The sequence below is a fragment of the Solanum stenotomum genome, chromosome 9 (assembly GCF_019186545.1).
Source record: "Solanum stenotomum isolate F172 chromosome 9, ASM1918654v1, whole genome shotgun sequence".
NCBI classification, from domain to species: Eukaryota; Viridiplantae; Streptophyta; class Magnoliopsida; order Solanales; family Solanaceae; genus Solanum; species Solanum stenotomum.
The window spans coordinates 47,128,762-47,150,357 of NC_064290.1; the positions used below are offsets into that span (position 1 = coordinate 47,128,762).

At 35.6% G+C, this 21,596-nt stretch overlaps 1 protein-coding gene across 1 annotated transcript; it reads right to left on the reverse strand.

Annotated features, from left to right (window-relative positions):
* Positions 1-4,545: 4,545 nt before the first annotated feature.
* LOC125876923 (histone-lysine N-methyltransferase ASHH1-like) lies at positions 4,546-21,468 on the reverse strand. Its single transcript, XM_049558212.1, has 8 exons — positions 21,439-21,468; positions 16,422-16,486; positions 15,466-15,622; positions 6,169-6,254; positions 5,864-5,949; positions 5,696-5,789; positions 5,358-5,559; positions 4,546-4,584 (listed from the first exon to the last, which is right to left on the reverse strand). Exons 1-8 carry the CDS (start codon positions 21,466-21,468, stop codon positions 4,546-4,548), a joined length of 759 nt encoding a protein of 252 aa, XP_049414169.1.
* Positions 21,469-21,596: the final 128 nt, after the last annotated feature.

Below are 21,596 nucleotides of genomic sequence, written 5' to 3' on the forward strand. Positions count from 1 at the left end.
CACTTTCAAAAGGTCAAAAACAAAAAATATTTTATTCACTTTTAAGAGAAGATGAGGAGGATAACTCCCTGCTTATTCCTTGTAAAAGTACTACAACACACGGCTACCTACTTTCCTTATATTGTAATCCTCGACCGCCAAATCTTCTTATCTAGAGTCATGTCCTCAGTAAGTTGAAGATGTGTCATGTCCCATCTAATCACCTTCCCCAATTATTCTTCGACCTACTCCTAAAAATCTGTTATAGCCAAACTCGCACACCTACTTACCTGGAGCTTCCCCGCACCTCTTCTTCACATGCTTGAACCATCTCAACCTTGCTTCTCTCATCTTGTCCATCACGGACGTCACTCCTACATTGTCTTGTATAGCTTCGTTCCAAATCCTGTCACTCCTAGTATGCCTACACATCCATCTAAGCGTGTGCGTTCTTGACAGGCAAGCACTCCACCCAATACAACTGTGTAGGTCTAACCACCAATTTATCGCATGTAGGTCCAACCACCACTCTATTGCCTGGCTTAACTTGAAACTTCTGGATTCTAGGGTCTGTCTCCAAACTTCTAACCTTTCATTAAATCCACCATGGGTCTCTCAATCAATACTATGTCATCTACGAATAACACACACCAGACACATCCACTTGAATATGTTGCGTCAATTCGTCCATCACTAAGGCAAATAAAAATGGGCTAAGGGTTGATCTCTAGTGCAACCCTATCATGATCAAGAAGTGTTTTGAGTCACCTCCAACCGTTCTTGCCTGGCTCTTTTCTCCATCGTGCATGTCCTTAATTACTCTAATGTAAGCCACACATACACCTCTAGACTCCAAACACCTCCATAGAACCTCCTTAGGATCTTTATCGCATGTCTTTTCTAGGTCAATAAACACAACGTTTAGGTCCCTCTTCCTAACCCTATACAGCTCCATTAATCTCCTTATAAGATGGATGACTTTTGTAGTTGACCGCCCTGACCCGAATCCAAATTGGTTCTCGGAGATAGGCACACCCCTCCTCATCTTTACCTCGACCACCATCTCCCACACTTTCATGGTGTGGATTAGTAACTTCATACCCCTATATATAGTTGTTGCAGTTTTGAATATCACCATTGGTTTTTGCACAAAGGGATCAATGTAAATACAAGTATATTTGTGTACGCAGTAAGAACACGAGGATCACCTCAAAATTGTGTTTCAAACACTGCAAGAACAGTAGCCTTAGGCCAAGTTCGTCAGGTGCGAATTTTTTACAAGATTTGATGAGACTTTTGGGGGATGTTGTATCTAAGGATGGGATTACGGTGGATAATAAAAAGACAGTAGCAGTTCAAAAATGGCGAAGACCCACGAGATTTATACAATGAAACCAACAAGATTTATACAGACCACAAGAGGCTGAATTTGTTATCCAGCAGAAAGATTTGATTCTTCAATTTACAATGATGAATAAAATTACTCAATGACTACGTAGAATTTTACCATTCGGTGTCATTCAGGAAAGAAAATGATGCGGCAGATGCATTAAGGAAATCCATGGGCTATTTGGCTCATATAGCTCCTGCAAAGAGACTTTTGGCCTAAGATATGCATAAACTTGAGGATATCAATATCAAATTTAGTGTGAGAAACTAAAAGACATTGTTGGCTTATGTTCAGGCCAAGTTTCTAATGGTAGAACACATCAAGGCCACCTAATACAAGGATGGGAAATTGTGTGAATACCGTAACGACGTTCTAGTGATTACAGACAAGGATATGACTTATTGCTGGCTATGAAGGAAGATGTTGCTAAATTCGTTTATAGTTGTTTGGCTTGTCACCAGGTTTAAGCTATCAACAACCTATAGGACTGCTATAACAGTTTGAGTTTCCAAAGGTGAAATGAGAAATCTTTTCTACAGATTTTATGACCAGGCTACCACGAACCCTTAGAGGTTATGACCCTGTGTGGGTATTTGTAGAAACCAGATACCCAGTACACTTTTAACGGTAAAAACCGGATACAATGGAGAAAATATGCAGAAATTATACATGAATTAAATTTTCCGACTCCATGAGGTTCTAGTGTCCATCATTTCTGACAGAGGATGACTGTTTACTGTACGCTTTTGGAAATCTTTTCAATACATGAGTAGATCTTAGTTCCATATTTCATCCGGAGACAGACGACAATCTGAGCATACTTATTAGATGACATGTTAAGAGTTTGCATTCTTGATTTCAGATGTTTATGTACCATTAGCAAAATTTTCCTACGACTATGACTTTCAGTCAAGCATTCAGATGGCTCAATATGAAGCCTTGTATGATAGGCAGTCATTCTTTCATCAGACAGTTTGAAGTTGGTGAGGCTAATGTATTGGGACTAGACTGGGTACAGGAAGCTCTGGACAAGGTCTAGCCAATCAGACAGAGGATGCTCACAGTTCAAATAAGATAAAAAGACTTATGCGGATAAGTGAAGAAAAAACTTCGGGATAGTTTGGTACAAAAATTAATAACGTAGTGGTTAGTAATGCTAAATGGAGGGTTTATTTTATATCAAGTGTTTGGTTCAATGTTTCCTACCAAATCTTGTGTTCGGATTAAAACTCTATGAAAAGCTTCTTTTATCTTTTATTTGAACTGTGAGCATCCTCAAGTTTAGCTCTTTGCTAACATACTTTTAATTTAGAACTCTTAGAGTAGCGACGTTAATCATTTTTATTAGTGTCATGAGTAGTATTCTTTTTCTCTAAAATACCAATAAGAATTGCTTGGAACACTAGCTCCTATGCACTGGTCAGGATCCTAAATTGGGTCGTGACATGAGAATACAAGGAAATAAATTTGTGTAAATGAGAATTCCACCAAGTGAAGGGTATATTAGCTCTAATAATAATTCAGAAGCAACAAAAAATCTGCAAAATAAATGGAGACAATAAATATAAGCAAAAGTTCACATTAAAAGCTAAAAGGTAGTTTTCACAAAATCCTCCATAGACCATAGGACAAACAAAATCAAATTTATAATGGTTCAACATCTATTTCTCATCTTCATCAGCTTCATCAACTAGCTATAATTGTTGCATTCTATGACTGTTGAAGGAAGTGACTATTCAGTAGCTTCACCTTCTTCCATATCTTCATCTTTATCATCACTAGTATTAGTCACATCCGCTTGAAGTAAAGCCTGACATTTTTGTTCCTTCTTTACATCAACATATTTCTTCATTTCTTCCCTTAGAGCATCCGGGCATTGTTCACACCGTGAGACGTCCCTGCAAGTACCAATAAGGTGTTGTTTGTACCGAAAGATTCCGCCATTAGTAACTTTTTTACAAAAGTTACACTCAACTGCGGCCTTATTGGTCTCGCTTGCTCTTTTCCCATATTTCCAACCCGGGTCAGCAGTTTTTAATCGCTGTTAAGATCAAAGAAACATAATCAACAAGATAAACAAAGTAATTGAAATAACAAGTAGTAGTAAAAATGAAGAATAAGATACTGTGCAAGTACTACTAAGTGAAGAGAAGATGAGACGGGGAGAATAACACACGACTACCTACTATCCTTACACACATCAACCAAATATTTGCAAAGAATCACCGATCAATTTCAACTCCTTCAAAGTACCTGTTCAGAAACTTTGGCAGATATTAGGACTTGAACCACTACTCTAAATACTCAAGGTAATACTCCCACCATATCCATTTATAGACTTGTGACTAGTCTTGGACTTCACTTTCGCATTTGGAGATGGACTTAGTATTATTGTGATGCGAATGGCTACTGGTGAAGATATAACTTGTTTAGTTGATATTGATTGGTTCTATTGTTGATTCTGAGATAGGGAAAATTTTTGGATAGCCCTAAAGTGGAGGAAATCTGTTCGATTTTCTATTAATTATCAATAAGCATTGCTTTGAACACTAGCTCCTAAGCGTCGGTCGTGGTCCTAAATTGGATCATGACATGAGAATACAAGGAATAAAAGTAAGAACAAGATATTTGACCTTCAACTTGGGTTTGCGTTGAGACTTCTTGGTTGGCTATAAGTTGGTTCCCACTTGAACGTAGACCCCTCACCGTCATTCAATATCTTTGTGTGCTCATTTCCTCCACTAGTTCTACAGATCACTAGAGTAGATTCATCATCTGTTGAGTCATAAACTGGAAGATCATCCACGATATATCGGCAGTAAGAAATCCCGATTGAAATAAATATCCAAGAATTAGAAGGATATGAGTAAAAGCTGTAGCATTCAAACTATATAATATCATGGACAATTTTTCTCCGATGAAACTCATAAAGCACTACCTGAAAGTTTTTCTTATTACTGCTACAAATAAGTGAACTACCTCAATTATATCATTTAGTTAGAAAGTAAAGGTCAAGTCATCGAACAGTAAACCAAAATGATACAAGCTTCAACTCTAATGTTTCTCTTTTACATAGAGAATCAAGATGTAGAAGTAATGGAGCTCCTGAAACAAATGAAGTTAACAGAACCAGAGTCTTAAGATTTGTACAAACTACAAAAAAACAAAGTTGAGCATTACCTGTCATCCCCATCTTCCCAGACATGGTTGTACTCCTGAGCAAAGATAAAAAATGGAACAAAAGAATAACATATGAGACTGACAGATTCATATCGAATTTAGAAGCATCTATTATGTTTTAGAGTACTGAAGAAAGCATATATCAAGAGGTAGCTCTTTCCTCCCCTTTCTTTGTTATATTTACCAATATGAGCACATCTACCACACTCTTTCTAATAAATTTCATTTGAATTACTAAGTTCTACTATTTACGTTAGCTGGGATTATCGTTCCTTTTCAGACAATCTCAAATGAACTGTGAAATCTATGTCCAGTGTCATAATTCAAAACCCATTAAGATTGTGTATCAATGTCTCAGGATTAGAACACAGTGCTCTCATCCTGGAAGACAGTGACAATCAGTTTACATCTATTGTCCCATTGATCAACTATGTTTTAAATGAAAAAAGAGAAGAAGACATCTACTACAACTATGTTATAAATGAAAAAAGAGAAGAAGACATCAATTGTTGTGCTATAAATTCAAGCATAATAAGCAATAAGCATTTATCTTTTTCATTTTATCGGAGCAATAATATTTATCCTGAACGACTTTCCTTTTCAGCTTCAAATGCAACACACTGAGTTTGACAAGGATACACCATACTACAACATGTGACTTGCAGATTGTAGCATGTGATTAGCAAATTCAATCTATATGCATAAATCATTACTCTGTTTGTTGTCTAAATTCTGGGAAGAAGGAACATGTGATATGATGCTACAATGGGTATTCCAGATATAACAATTCATAAGAAACTTAAGTTACCCGGAATCGTCGACACTTGGCACCCAAAAATAAGGAACAGTTTGCAGCTCCACACAAACAACGAACATTTGCACCCCCGTAGTACCACTCAAAATTATATTCGTATGTCAGCTCCATTCCAACAGATATATCTTGGTTCGCAAATATACCTACCCTTGTTTCCCCAGACACTATCCATTTACTTGTTTCACAGTTTGGACTGCTGTGAAATTCAGGAAGACACAGTATCAGTGCTATCAATAAACACCAATTAACCATAACAATATGTCACTGCCTGACAAAGATAATTATCTTATTTCGATTTTCATCAATTTGACAACCGGAGTTCCAGCACTTACCATGAATGATTTATGAATCTTGCAAAACTTCCCTTCCGAGTGGAGTCAATGAAATCATTACCATCCACAGAAATTATGTACATGTCCTTGAGGTCTGCACAAATCATATGAAATTATAGTAGTGATCTGTTTATGTATTACCAACCATCTCTAATGTTGATAACTTACCATGAGATTCATAAGCCTGAGATCTTTTCTTTACTTCTTCAAATGATATCACTTCTCCACAGCATTCAATGATGAACTGTCCAGCCGATAATGTGAAGAGAGAGGAACAATTAAGAACAGACCATAAATACAGTTACTGCACAAAGGCCTTTAAGATATTCCACAGAAAGCTCAAATTTGATAGGCTCAGTTCTGGAATTTTGATGATGAAAAAAAATAAACTCTTTTTATATATGCCGAAACTGTGCTATACAAACTAATGGTCAAAAATAATTTAAATAGGGGGTTGCTTCAGCAGAATTACCTTTATATTCTCATCAGCTAAAAGACCCCAACCACGCCCTTCAGTCCTGAACAACTTAGTTTTTGCATATTCACATTTTTGGAATCTCTGTGGACAGCAAGAAAAATACTTCAAAACAATCCAAATGACACTCACTGTCTTTTTTCTAATACGGCACTGTGTAGAATCTCCTATTAGTTATTGAAGCAATCATTACATATAAGGAACCACAAACTCCTCCTCACACTAGATGAAAGGATAAATTTAAGTGAAGAAAGATTCTCAACACAAAAAGAACTAAATAACAAGCAGCAATTACTTTTAATTTCATTTTTTTGTTTATAAAGGAATAACTAGGAGCAATTATGTCATACGACAACTGCTTGGAACAAAGCGAGTTCAATCAAACAGAGATTTCCAGTTCCTCAGCATATATGATAGATAAACCACTAATTCTGAGGCAGCATTTAATCACACCCCAATGAAATAGGAAACCTTCTGTACAAATATAGAGATCATAGTTGCATTTTCTCAGAAAATATCAATCCAACCCAAATATCACACCTTCTCGGAAAACCTTCTAGCCACAACCAAATTTATTAAGCAAATGAATCACCATTTACAGTTATAGAGATCACATGACCTCCCTGGGGTATCACATATGCAACGATGACACACTTTGTTGCATGGCCATAGAATCAAATTTTATAGAGCTCGGCTTCCTCATATCACATAAATCTCTAGATGTTCACTGGTTGGTGGTTTGCAACATACGATGGAGCTCCTTTATAGGAGTATAGTCTACACAAAATAAGGAAGATTTCCTAGTCACAAGGATGCCAAATTATACTTATAATACAACCATTAAAACTATTATTTTTTATAACCGTGGCATTTGGGCCCCTTGCGTGCACCTAGACTAATTCCATGGGGTACCTACTACCTCCCACTTGCACAAATACCGGATAACACAGTCAATCAAAGGCTCTTACATATCCAGACTATGCCCAAAAAGACATAGCAAGAGTAGTATCAGTACAAACCACACGTACTGGTAGGCATCATCGGTCAACCCGATGCCCACCACATAATATAAAAATTCAATTAGCAAGATCATGCGATAAAAACCACTTGCTCCTCCACCTTTACTCTCTCTCGAATACCTCAGAATTACACTAGCACCCTTACTACTACTTCCGTTTCAGTCAACTCACCTTACTAGGTTCTTAGTCATGGCCTAACCATTCTAACCCATAGAAGAGTTCACAATTACAACTACCAACATTTCCTTGAACCATCAACCCTACACAACATACCCTTGCCTTCTCTTCTTCTTACCCAATCCTTGCCACCTGGTGCCTCTTATCAAGGCTTCCTAACCTCAAACCACGAATCCATTGTAACACCCGGACAACCTTTCTCTCAATATTAACAAATCTTGAACCCTTGTCTCTCCCCGGCTCGTTCAACAGCGAGATACATAACGAATCAAATCAACATAGTAGAACAAACATAGATATGTCATCACGTTCTTTTAACCCTTCAGGAGCAATACAACATCAATTATCACTTAAGAACAACGTACAACTTCACAATTAATAGATATGCAATTATGTCAAATCATTGGTCCTCTCATGGAACCCAAACCCAAACTGTTAGCATATCGAAACGTGGTACCCGATCCAATGTTTATTCCGAAATGTGGCATCCGAACCAAGTTAGTGTGTCAGAACGCAACACTCGATTCACTCAACAAGCCACAATCACAATCACCAGTATATTCTCAAAATCATACAATCAAGTCATGATTCATGGCGTTCATCATTCACCTATCTCATTTACTACTAGTGTAATCAATAATTGCAAGATTCACATACATACATGTATCATAATGAAGCAAGAGCAAACATATATCACACAATCATGAAATCACAACCATCACCTACCCCTAGTTCATCGTCTAAGGCTTCTTTCTAGGATTTAATTATCTCTTATTCGGTGCATGAAGGCCTACACATAAATCCTACCATTGATTTACATTATATTACGCAGTGAGCACATATTTATAACTACTCAATTAATAAATCTAGCCTATCTGGGCGCCAAGCAACTGCAAGGAGTTTTTGGCTTCGATTCTTATTTTCGGACTTCGTGAGGGTGATCTTGACCTGAAATCCGCTCTCCTTACGCTAGGAATCTCCTTCTCCTTCCTTCCCAAGCTTAGAGCAGCTTTTTAGGGGGTTTCTAAGGTGGTTTACGTCTAAATTAGGTATTTTATGAAAAAGGAGAAAATAAGATTTCGTGTTATTTACATTTTGTCTCGCCTATCCCGCTCAAGCGCCAGCTTACCCCGCCGTGGCATCACTACCCTAGCGGCATCTGGCTCTCTTTGGTGGGACAGTGGCCCAGTATTTTTCTGAAATTTGCTTTTCCTAAATAACGACGGTTCGGGTCGTTACAGAACTAGAGCACATTTGGAATGAACAATTACATCATACACAAACAATAATGTTTAGATCTAAACTCTTCAAACTTTTTCCATTTTACCCTAGGGAAATGTCACCGAGACTTCCTAGACTAGAATAGAAAAATAATCTTTAAACTAAGAAAAAATGTTAAATAAAGAAAATAATAAGTTCATAGATCTAAATCTTCAGTATGTATCTAGATATATCAAATGCAAAAACGAGTGTATTTTAAAAATCCAAAATCAAAAAAGCAAAATCGTACCAAAATTGGCTTTTGAAGCGCCCTCGTACAGCGCATCTGCTTTTGATTTTGCTTTTGCTTTATTCATTGTTATTCTTTTTTACCGTATGCTGAAAAGGCTAGAAGCCCCAGTGGAGTTTTGCTAGGAATAACTTTTTTCGAGAGGTGAACTTCGAAAATCAGTTTTGCCCTAAAAATTTGGAAATCAAGTCACTTAGTCGAAATAGAAAACTATAAAGAAAGGGAGGCTAAGGTTATGAAGTAAGGTCATCTGGTTAAGGAAAGTTCACGTTTTGCTAAGCGATTTCATAATCTTAGGTGTTAGCTGGTTAGGTCAGCTGGTTAAGGAAAGCTCGCTTAGCTAAGCGATTTCATAATCTAAGGTGTTGGCTGGTTAGGTCAGCTGGTTAAGGAAAGCTCGCTTAGCCTAACTAACACCCTAGATTATGAAATCTCTTAGCATAACCTAAGCTTTCCTTAACCAGCTAACCTTACTTCGTAACCTTAATTAGCCTCCCTTTCTTTATAGTTTTCTAGTTCGACTAAGTGACTTGATTTCCCAAATTTTTATGGCAAAACTGATTTTCAAAGTTCACCTCTCGAAAAAAGTTATTCCTAGACAAACTCCACTGCGCCTTCTAGCCTTTTAAGCATACGGTAAAAAAGAAAAACAATGAATAACGAAAAAGCGAAGATCGAGAAAGCAAAAGCAAAATCAACATCAGATGCGCTACACGAGGGCATTTCGAAAGCCAATTTTGGTACGATTTTACTTTTTTTATTTTGGATTTTGAAAATACATTCATTTTTGCATTTGATATATCTAGATACATATTGAAGAGTTAGATATATGAACTTATCTTGTTTTCTTTATTTTAACATTTTTTCTTAGTTTAGAGATTATTTTTCTATTCTAGACTTGGAAGTCTTGGTGACATTTCCCTAGGGTAAAATGGAAAAAGTTTGAAGAGTTTATATCTAAACATTATTGTTTTTGTATGATGTAATTGTTCATTCCAAATGTGCTCTAGTTCATACCCTTACCAATGATTTGAGGCATTTACTTGAGCAAAGGGTCTATCAGAAACGATCATTCTACCTTGTAGGGTAAAGTTTATGAGACTAGAGCTGACATCACTTTTTCGTAAGTGTTGTTAGTAAGTTTATGACTTCCCCCATAAGTCATTGGGATGCAGTTGTTTGTATTCTGCGATATATAAAGTCAGTTTCAAGTAAAGGACTACTCTTTGAGGATCAAGGTTACAAGCATATCATTGGATATACAGATGTTAATTGGGCAGCATCACCATTATATAGACATATTACATCTGAATATTGTGTTTTAGTGGAAGGTAATTTGGTGTCGTGGAAGAGTAAGAAACAGAGTGTGGTTGCTCGATCTAGTACAGAAGCAGAATATCGAGCAATGGTTGTAGCAACCTGTGAGCTAGTTTGGATCAAACAATTGCTGAGAGAACTAAAAGTTGAAGAAATCGATCGGATGGAACTTGTGTGTGATAATCTAATGCACCTTCATCTCGCATCAAATCCAATATTTCATGAGAGGACTAAGCACGTTGAGATTGATTGTCACTTTGTCAAAGAAAGATAATCTCAAGAGATATTATTACAAAATTTGTGAAGTCGAGTAATTTACTTTTAAATTTCTTCACCAAGTCCCTCACCATTAGAGGTGGAGACTATGATATGTTCATGGAATGTTTTGAAGAGGATCTCACCTCCTCTAAATCGGACGGTGAGGCTACCAGGGATCATGAAAAGAGATATTCATCGATTAAATATCCCCTATGGATTCTCTAAACACAACAACCAAGCACAACCTACCTCCAAGGAACCCCTCCAATCCGGGAGGATGCTCTAACATTACCATCAAAGTTGCCACAACCAATATTCAAAATCAAATAACCCCTACAACTAATCTTTCAATGGTTAGCTTCGTATCATGGAATATTAGGGGAATAGGATCCAACGGTTCCTTGGAAATATTACTCCTCTTTAAACAACATTTCATTGTCCTCTCCTTTGCCTACAAGAACCTATGGTTGCTTGTGATAAAATGGATAAATTTAGAAGAAAGCTTGGTTTTCATCAGGCCTACAACAATAGTTCTAACAAAATCTGGATCCTTTGGTTGAATGACATTGATGATGAGGTCATTCATGATTGGGAGCAACATGTTTTTCTCAAAGTTATTCATAATGTTAACCAATTTTTTTTCCTTTCAGTTATCTATGCCAAATGCACAGAGCTGAGGAAAAACCTATGGGCAGAATTAAGAGTTATAGCAAACATTATCCAAGACCCTTGGGGAGTAACAGGCGACTTTAACGTGGTGGTATCCAGTGATGAGAAATTTGGAAGAAGACTTCATAAAATGGAAGAAACTCTTGATTTCATTGAATGCCTTAATGAGTGTGGTCTTCAAGATGCAGGTTTCTCAGGTTCTAAATTTCCCTGGTTCGACAGTAGAGACCCCCAAAAACTATTTGGGGAAGATTGGATAGACTTGCTTATAACTCTTTATGGTATGATATGTATAATGCTACTAATTTTACTCACTTATCCAGAACGTGCTCGGACCATGCTCTACTTTTGGTTAAGATGAATAATGATACTCTTCCCACTATTAAATATTTCAAATTCTTGAATATATAGGAGGATCACTCTGACTTCTTGGATATAGTTCAAAACTCTTGGAATGAAGAAGTCAATCGGAACCCCCTGTATATCCTTCACCAGAAAATCAACAAGACATACAAAGCTATGAGTTCTTGGTCTAGACAAGCTTTTGGGGACTTCTACGAAGAACCTAAGAGACTTGAAAGCCAAATTCAAGCTCTTGAAGACAACAATGTAACCAAAAACACCGGAGATAACAAGAGAGATCTCTCTAGGTTCAAGGCCGAATTCACTAGATTTCTCAAACTTCAAAAGTCTATCCTCAAAAACAAAAAGCTAGGGTCAAATGGCTTGAAGGAGATTCCAACACGGCATATTTTCTCAACATCATCAGAGACAGGAGAAAAAGGTCGAACATTAGGAAAATTATGGATGAACACAACAACTGCCTAAAAGGAAATGACAAAATTGCTGAAGGGGCTATCAGATTTTACAAGAATCTCTTTACTTATGACAATACTAACCCTGATTATAGCTCCCTTAATATTCTTCATAGGTGCATCACAAAAGAGGACAATGACATGTTTTGCACCCTTCCAACACTCAAAGAACTTCAGGATTGTGTATTCTCTCTAGATCTCGATAGTGCTCCTAGACTGGATGGCCTAAGTGGGTACTTTTATCAAAATACTTAGAGAATCATTGCATCAGATCTCCATAAAGCTGTGACTGCTTTTTTCACAGGTGATATCCTTCCAAAAAATTGTATACTCATACTTGTCTTGTTCTTATTCCTAAGATTGATCACCCCCAATCTTTTTTTGATTTGAGATCTATCAATCTGTGTAACGTTTTTAGTAAAATTATTTCTAAAATATTGACTAACAAATTAACCTCTATCCTTCCTCGAATTATCTCTAGGAATCAAAGTAGCTTTTCTGATAATCGAGAAATTCGTCTGTGACCCGTCACACTTTGAACCAATCACAGTCTTTTAAATTCGGTGAATAATGGGCCCTCCCCTCTACCCTTCTCCACTCAAATACCGGGCTTCTCTTTGCATGGTGTGGGGCTTGAACCTGCGACCTAAGTCACAAATCCTCCACCTTTTGCCACTCGAGCTAGGCCTTGGGAGCAGGAATCAAAGTAGCTTTCTCAAAGGCAGAGCCATTACTGGAAACATTCTTCTTGCCCAAGAAATTATTAGTGATATTGGCAAACCTAACAGAGGGGGCAATATAGTGATGAAACTAGATATGACTAATGCTTATGACAAAGTTTCCTAGACTTACCTCTGCCTTGTTCTTAGGCATCTTGGTTTCTCTGGGCATTGGTTTTACCTTATCCATAATTATATCTCCAACAACTGGTATTCTATAGTAGTAAATGGAGGTCGTCATGGTTTCTTTAACTCTTCTAAGGGTTTGAGGTAAGGAGATCCTCTTTCCCCCTTCCTCTTCATTCTGAGCATTGAATTGTTGTCTCAAATGCTTAACAATCTGCATAATCACACTGCTTACAAGAGTTTTTATATGTGCAATAATAGTCCTAAAATTAATCATTTAACTTCTGCTGATAACACCATTATTTTTTGCGATGGTAGCAAGAGATCTATCAAACTAATCACTGACATTGTAGACAGGTATGAACAAATATCAGGTCAACAGATCAACAAGAACAAAAGTAGCTTCTTCCTGAAATCCAAATCTAGTCTTATCATCATTAATAGACTGAAAAGATACACTAGCATGAGATATCAAGAATTTCCCATAAAGTAACTTGGGAGTCCTCTTATCATAGGAAAGAAGAAATTGGCTTACTCAGACATTGTCAATAAGGTTACTGATAAAATTAGAGGTTGGCACAACAAATTGCAATCTTTTGGAGGAAGAACTACCTTAATAAGACATTTTATACTAGCTCTCCCTACTCATCTTCTGAGTGCTACCAACCCTCCTAAAGGTACCCTTGAGCTCATTGAAAAAAATCTTTTGGTCTGGAAATGATTCTAGGGGAAAGCATCACTGGATTGCATGGGAGAATTTGATCTACCCCTTTGAATAAGGTGGTGATAATTTTAGGAAAATTTCAGATGTTTGTATGGACTTCAAGGCTAAGCTATGGTGGAACCTAAAAACCTCTTCTTCTCTTTGGGGAGATTACATGAAGGCTAAGTACCTCGAGAATCAACACCCTATAAAGACTCAATGGTCCTCCAGCAACTCTCAAAATTGGAAACTCATCTGTGAAGTTAAGTCAGTGGTGGAGCAAAATATTTACTGGAAGGTTGGAAGAGGAGATGTTGATATTTGGTTTGATAAATGGTCAGATCTAGGACCCTTGCACTTTCTCTACCCCAACAATGAAGGGCATATCTCTATCAAGCTAATTATTGTTCTTACTAGTAATTGTCCAAGTACAGCTCCCTAATGATCTAAAGAACAATATCATCAACTTGGGGATTATTCTCAACGATCTCACAAATGACAAAAGCTATCTGGGAAAACACCAATTCTGGCCACTTCACTCTCAACTCTGGTTGGGATATTATTAGAAAGAAAAGAAACCACAACAATACCACCAACAAGATCTCAAATAATAGCATTACATTTAATATGGCTTTCCTACTGATGAGAAAGTGGCTAAGTAGGGCATCAATATTATCCTGGGATGTCATTGTTGTGTGGTGTGTGATCGCAGGTCCACTGGGAATGTGACTCACCCATAGGACACTTAAAATCCGCATCCTCAATTAGTGGAATACTGTTACAAAGAACTCCATTGCTAATTTTGTTATTCATGCTCCCCCCCCCCCCCCCCCCCAAATAATTTGTTGGAAGATATGGAGAGAAAGATGCTCTAAGGAATTTGATGCTATTAAGCCTTTTGTATACAGATCTAAAGCTAATATTCTTTTTACCATTGTGCATATTACTAAGAAGAAATTTGGCAAAGCTAACATTGTTGAGTCTTGGAGAAATATACACTACATTTTGGATGCCGAAATTCACCACAGAACCACTACCATAGGTAAGTGGATAAAACCTCCTAATATGTATGCAAAACTCAACAGTGATGGTAGTTGCATTCAAGGCCGTTGTGGTGGAGGTGGTCTGATTAGAAACTCATTGTGAAACCTCGTGTTTGCTTACTGCACCAATTGGAACCTGGCATGAGTAACATCGCAGAAATGGCAGCTCTTCTTTATGGCCTTAAATGGTATGCTAATAGAGGCTTCTCTAATGTCTGGGTTGAAACAGACTCCATGTTGTTAACTAGATGTATTAAAAGAGAATGGGACCCACCGTGGAAGATCATTGCCAGGAAATTAATTGAAGAGCATGGTTAACATATTAGTCATTGCTTTAGGGAGGCTAATAAACCTGCTGAAAAAATCGCCAACTTGAGTCATGACTTTTTTAGGAGTTCTCTTCAACTCTTTTTTTATCCTTCCTAAGCAAGTTAGAGGTCTCTCCAGTATGGATAGATGGGATTTTCCAACCTTTAGTACTAAATCAATGTAACCTGCCAATATTATTTACGAGCCCTCCTAAATTGTATGCATGTGCTCAGTTATCTTTTGAGCTAATTTGGACACCCCCCTCCCCCTTTTCTGGTGGTACTTAGTAGAACAGTCCTACACTGTTGTTACCACTTATCATGTCAAAGTTTGAGATGTCAAACTCAAAGTTGTACTTTTGCCCATATCAATGATCAAAGTTGGAATTTTTTTTTTAAAAAAAATAATTAGGAAAGGTAATAGCATGACAAGACTTTTTTGAGCTTATCATAAAAGTTCTAAAATACCACTACTTCCACTCTTTCTCACACATGATTGTAACACAAATTTGGTGCACTATCCATAAAATCTGTTGTAAATTTAGAAATCGATAAGACCACTGTAAAAGTATAGTAATAAAGAGAAACAACAGATTAACATTCAACTAATTAAGAGAATTATCTAATTTACTTGATTTCTGCAAGTGTCACCACACGGACAGTATCCCGGTGTACATTCAATGTTTGTTAATAAATTCAAACATCTTCCCACACATGCACTATTAGGATCACTTGCATCATACTTGCATTCACATATAGCAATATCCTGTTCTCTCGGTTTCTTATGCCTCTAAGACATAAGAAAATTGCAATTAAAAATGACTACCTAAAGCCAAGATCAATGATAATTGAAAACCATACAACTCCAACTCAAAGTCAACTAATCAAGGTATGCATCATTTAGAAGCTTTAGTTTTGGAAGTCAAAATGCTATAAACTACATAATAAGAAGTAGGACACAAAAACTTTCTAAGGAATGAAACAAGAACTTATTTCTCTTTCACAAAAAGAAACTAATATTTTGTATCTCATCTTATAGAACAAAGGAAAAAAATGAAACATAAGCATTATTCAACATTAGTTTCAATTCACAAAAATTTCTTCCTTTTAAGCTTGTCCAGATAATCACAATCCGCAATTCAAATTTCTTGTTTACTCATTTTCTTGTCATTGAATTCATACTCCCATGGCATCCTTGGCACAACATGGAAAAAGATACAATGTTTATCGAAGTTTAATCTCTTTTTTTATTAGTGGTTTTTGAAAGCTTTATCTTAAAAGTGAAAGCAATGGCAATAACCAATCTCTTTTTTTAAAAAAATGGTAATGTTAACGTAATGCAATAACCAATCTTTTTTGCTTAGTTATTGTATCCAGATCTTAGATACGCAAACTAACTGTTTCGACCATAATCAATATGTCATCAAGTGGTACTCACAGTTGCAGACAACGTAACAATAATTCAGAAGTATAAGCAACAAGTGTATGAAAATGAACTTCAAAGTTTAAGGATTATCAAAAGAAAGAATGCAATTAACTGGCAGGAAAATCATCATTAAAAGAAACAAAGAAAGGATTTGAACTCACTTTCGCCATATAAATTCATTTTGAGTAATATGCATAAATGGTGTTACTCCTTCGGGCAGTTGGACCTTAAAAAAAAANTCAACAATATATACATAAGATTACCCTAAAAGTAGTTTGCTATTGCTCATTACGACCTTTTAACTATAGTGGGGTCTCATTAACCCCCTATACTATTTTGAACTGGTATTATTGCCACCCGACATAGAGAATGAGATGCACTCTTTTAAAGAGCATGAGAGAAAAACTAAAGAAAAATTTACCACATTTTTCCTTCTTTCCTTTTCCTTTTTTTTTTCTCCTCTCGTCTTCGCTTAACATACCTTCTACTTTGTTGGTGGTTCCCAAAACTTATTCACTTATGGTGTCCAAAACTAGAAAATTATACCTCATTATTGAACATAAACAATACAATTTGAGAGCTAGTAGATAAACCAAAAATAGGGATGGATCTGACTCTACTATCATAGTAACAAAATGAACCTACACACAACACAACCCCAATAACTACGTCATGAGGTGAGGATTCTCCAAAACTAGTCCATTTCTTTTACCCATAGGACACTTAACAAATGCTAAAAGTTAGCTATTATGTTTTCTTTTCCTTTTGGTAGATTAATAATGATGGTACCCAATTAGCTTACGCATATCTTGACTACTAAAATTCATATATGATATAAAAGAAATATCAAACACATTATATTCCAAGTGGGATTCTATATAAAAAAGGATGGTTTGGTATGTATGGACAATTTGTAAAAATGTTTTTCCATCATCTAGAAGATTACTCAACATTTGAGAGCCACCACTACTAAACGAGTTACTTAGATTCTTAACAAAACTTATGACTTCCAATTCAATTTGATTCTCTGTTAATGAAAATAAGCACTTGAATTCTCGAGTTGGAAACATCAAGTTTACCCTAAAGAGCGAATGACTAAAATTACTTTAAGCATTAGCTAAAGCAAATTGTAGTAATCTTACCACCAGTTCTGATGTCATATCAAAAAAAGAATTATTTTTTTTTATCATTAGTTCTCTAGGTATATTGTTGTATCAGTTCTTTGGGTATTGTCTTCTCATGATTTCAGAAGTCTACAGAGTCACACAAAATCATATCCACATTGTTACATGTCATCATCACTCCAAGTGACACATAAATGATCTAACACATTTGGAATGAAGAATACATCATACAGGAGAGATAAGCTTTAGATCTAAACTCTTCAATCTTTTCTAGTTTCACTCAAGGAAACTGTTGCTGAGACTTGCAAGACTTAAATAGGAAAATAATTTGTGAACCAAGTAAGAATGCTAGTATCTAAAAACCAAGTAAGAAATTCTAGGAAAATAATTTGTGAACCAAGTAAGACTTGCAACTCATCAATAATAAATGTTGATTCTTGCACTCTCTTTTCTTTAATAATATTTATCTATTTTCTTTTGTATCAATCTAAAAAGGGCTTTCCTAGAATGGAAAATTATCTATCCAAGCATTCAAGTTAATAAGTTAACTTACGTTCATATCTCATATGTGATGTAATGCCTTACTAAATTTTCTATTTTTACACTTTCTTTTCACAAGGTAAAAAATTTCATTAATGTTTGGGTCAAAAGGCATTTGAATACAAGAAGTATACCTAAAGGAAAATATGGTTTTCTACGAAAATCACCTAATCTTCTACACAACATGAGACTTCATGGTTGCACCAAGAGAAAATAATGGATAGGAGGCTTCTCCTCACCATAATAAAATTCATCATCTCTGCACCTTCAAAAGTTCTCTCCACCTTTTCGTGCTTAAAACTATTAATCTAAAAACTTATTCAAAAATTATTTTATAAAAAACTTTTTGTCAACTTAATATAATGAACTATTCAAATGCTTTATTTTGACTGTGTTGGTCATAGTATGCCATTTTTTCGTAGGATTGTCAATTTTTCTCTTTTTATTTAGTTATCACCACTAATAACTAGGTCTACCAAGATAAGTTCTCCATACTTGAGAAGATCATTTGAGATTACTAGAATTAGCTTCTATCTGTTGAACTAGTAAGAGAAACATCCAAGGAAACAACATCTTGAATCCCATATGAGAAAGCTACAAATTTGTTTACTCTTTAAACAACACAACCACATAATTACATCCAATTTATTCAAGGCATAGTACATAAAGAGGACCTTTAACTTGACATCAATTCACAACTGTGACCCTAAACTTTGTCAGTGCACAAGTAGGCACTTTAACTATCACAAATTTAAACAATTAAACACTCGTATATCCCAGGCAAAGTGCGTGATATACAAATGCTTCTACGTGGCTGCCAACTAATTAAAATAAATACACGTGGATTTTTCAATTAAAAAACTGAAAATAAAAACAAAATAAATAGGCATGATACATAAAAAGGACCTTTAACTTGGCATCAATTCACAACTATGACCCTAAACTTTGCCAATGCACAAATAGGTACTTTAACTATCACAAATTTAAACAATTAAACACTCGTATATCCCAGACAAAGTGCGTGATATACAAATGCTTCTACATGGCTGCCAACTAATTAAAATAAATACACGTGAATTTTTCAATTAAAAAACTGAAAATAAAAACAAAATAAATATCAATTAACAACTCTGACCCTATGCTATAACGGAGAACAACGTTTTCCTCTTTCTTCTCTACAAAATCCTAACCTAAGTTCCTACATTTCATCCTTCGAATCAAAGGTAAAATTGTTCAAGAAATTGTGAAGAAAGGGAGGAAAATGGCAAAAAGCTGTTGAAGAAATTAGAAAGAAGAGAGTAAAGTGAGATATATATATATATATATATATATGAAAGAGATTCATTAAGGGTAGAAGAGTCATTTAGCCTTTTTTTTACTGTTGGGGGCCTTTATTTTTATCACTGACGCGCCTAATTGAAGTGTGTTTCACGCACTTTGCCATGTAGGATTAGAGTGTTTAATTGTTAAATTTTTGGATAGTTGAAGTGCCTACTTGTGCACTAGCAAACTTTAAGGTCATAGTTGTGAATTGATGCCAAGTTAAAGGTCCTCTTTATGTATTATGCCATTTATTCAATGATCACTTTGCTAATTTGAAGTAGATAAACATATTAAGATGTAAATCTGATGACGAGGCGTGTTGAAAACATAATTAAGTAAATATAATTTGTTTTCTTTCATAAGATAGTTAGACACATCAACAATATATACATAAGATTACCCTAAAAGTAGTTTGCTTTTGCTCATTACGACCTTTTAACTATAGTGGGGTCTCATTAACCCCCTATACTATTTTGAAGTGGTATTATTGCCACCCGACATAGAGAATGAGATGCACTCTTTTAAAGAGCATGAGAGAAAAAATAAAGAAAAATTTACCACATTTTTCCTTCTTTCCTTTTCCTTTTTTTTTTTCCTCTCGTCTTCGCTTAACATACCTTCTACTTTGTTGGTGGTTCCCAAAACTTATTCACTTATGGTGTCCAAAACTAGAAGATTATACCTCATTATTGAACATAAACAATACAATTTGAGAGCTAGTAGATAAACCAAAAATAGGGATGGATCTGACTCTACTATCATAGTAACAAAATGAACCTACACACAACACAACCCCAATAACTACGTCATGAGGTGAGGATTCTCCAAAACTAGTCCATTTCTTTTACCCATAGGACACTTAACAAATGCCAAAAGTTAAATATTATGTTTTCTTTTCCTTTTGGTAGATTAATAATGATGGTACCCAATTAGCTTACGCATATCTTGACTACTAAAATTCATATATGATATAAAAGAAATATCAAACACATTATATTCCAAGTGGGATTCTATATAAAAATGGATGGTTTGGTATGTATGGACAATTTGTAAAAATGTTTTTCCATAATCTAGAAGATTACTCAACATTTGAGAGCCACCACTACTAAACGTGTTACTTAGATTCTTACAAAACTTATGACTTCCAATTCAATTTGATTCTCTGTTAATGAAAATAAGCACTTGAATTCTCGAGTTGGAAGCATCAAGTTTACCCTAAATAGCGAATGACTAAAATTACTTTAAGCATTAGCTAAAGCAAATTGTATGCACATACCTGTGTTGCCAAAGACTTATTAAAGGTGCGATTAAGCTCTAAATTTGAGCGAAAAACAGGTTGAGCGCCGCATTTTGCTTAGTTGGTACATCAATGCAGTCATCTAGACACTAAGTTGTATACCTTACTACAAATGGGTGTGGTCCTTAATAGGCAACACTAGATGATAAAATTCACTTAAATGTGAAAAAAAACAATTAATTCCTTTGTACGTATAGTTATTATTGTTCGAATTTTTTTTTTTTTTTTTGCTTCCTTATTAAAATCGTATTATATATTTAAGCTTAAAGCTCCAATAGACCTCATTACTTTTTTGCACAATTGCCTTTGATAATGTCGCCTTACACACATGTTAGAGTTACGATTATCTTCCACAATTGTCTCTATTTCCACAGAGGTGGGAAGCAATACCAGTATGCTACCACTTTTGGTTTTAATTTCTCCAAGAAACCATATATGCAACCTCAAAGTGTTAATCTAGTAATACAAACATCAAATAAAAGCTTTCATTCCATGAGAATGATACATGCAAATATATATGTTGCTCTCAAGAAGTTAAAGTTAGAGGTAGCTTTAGTCATTTTCTAACGTGCGCAAGCGGGAAACAAAAAGCATGTTGTTCTTCATTCTTTCTAAGTTTACATCCTCTTGTGTTAAATATTTCATGTGCTTCCAAGCATCACATGATGTAAAGAAAGTACGACCACTGCATCTTTCTTTCTACCTCTAAGATCTCCTTGAATGGATCGTCTTTTATCTCTCTCTTTCCCTCGTAATCTTATTGCCGCTTGGAGCAAGTAGCTTAGAAATACAATAGTTCCTCAAGAACACAGAGTAAGTCCATGCAACATCACATTTTAAAAATTTTACAACATGCTTGAGAAATAGTAACAAATAACATGAACTTAGGCGTACCACATTGTTGTCTTTGCCTGAATGCGACATCTATCCAACCTCTTGCGGAATCTGGAAACTCCAAAAACTCAACAAAGTACAAGGTTTTCATCAGTTTCATATCCAAGCACAAGATTACACACACAACCAAAAAAAAAAAAGAGTAGCCATTAATGGGT

Bases quoted from the DNA above. Each gene is read 5' to 3' on its own strand.
- LOC125876923 (XM_049558212.1), bottom strand. From the start codon at position 21,468: ATGTCGCATTCAGGCAAAGACAACAATGTG. The intron at 5,560-5,695 runs GTAAGTGCTGGA...TGAATTTCACAG, and splicing joins AGATTCATAAATCATTCATG to CAGTCCAAACTGTGAAACAA. The intron at 4,585-5,357 runs GTAACTTAAGTT...ATCTTTGCTCAG, and splicing joins CCAAGTGTCGACGATTCCGG to GAGTACAACCATGTCTGGGA.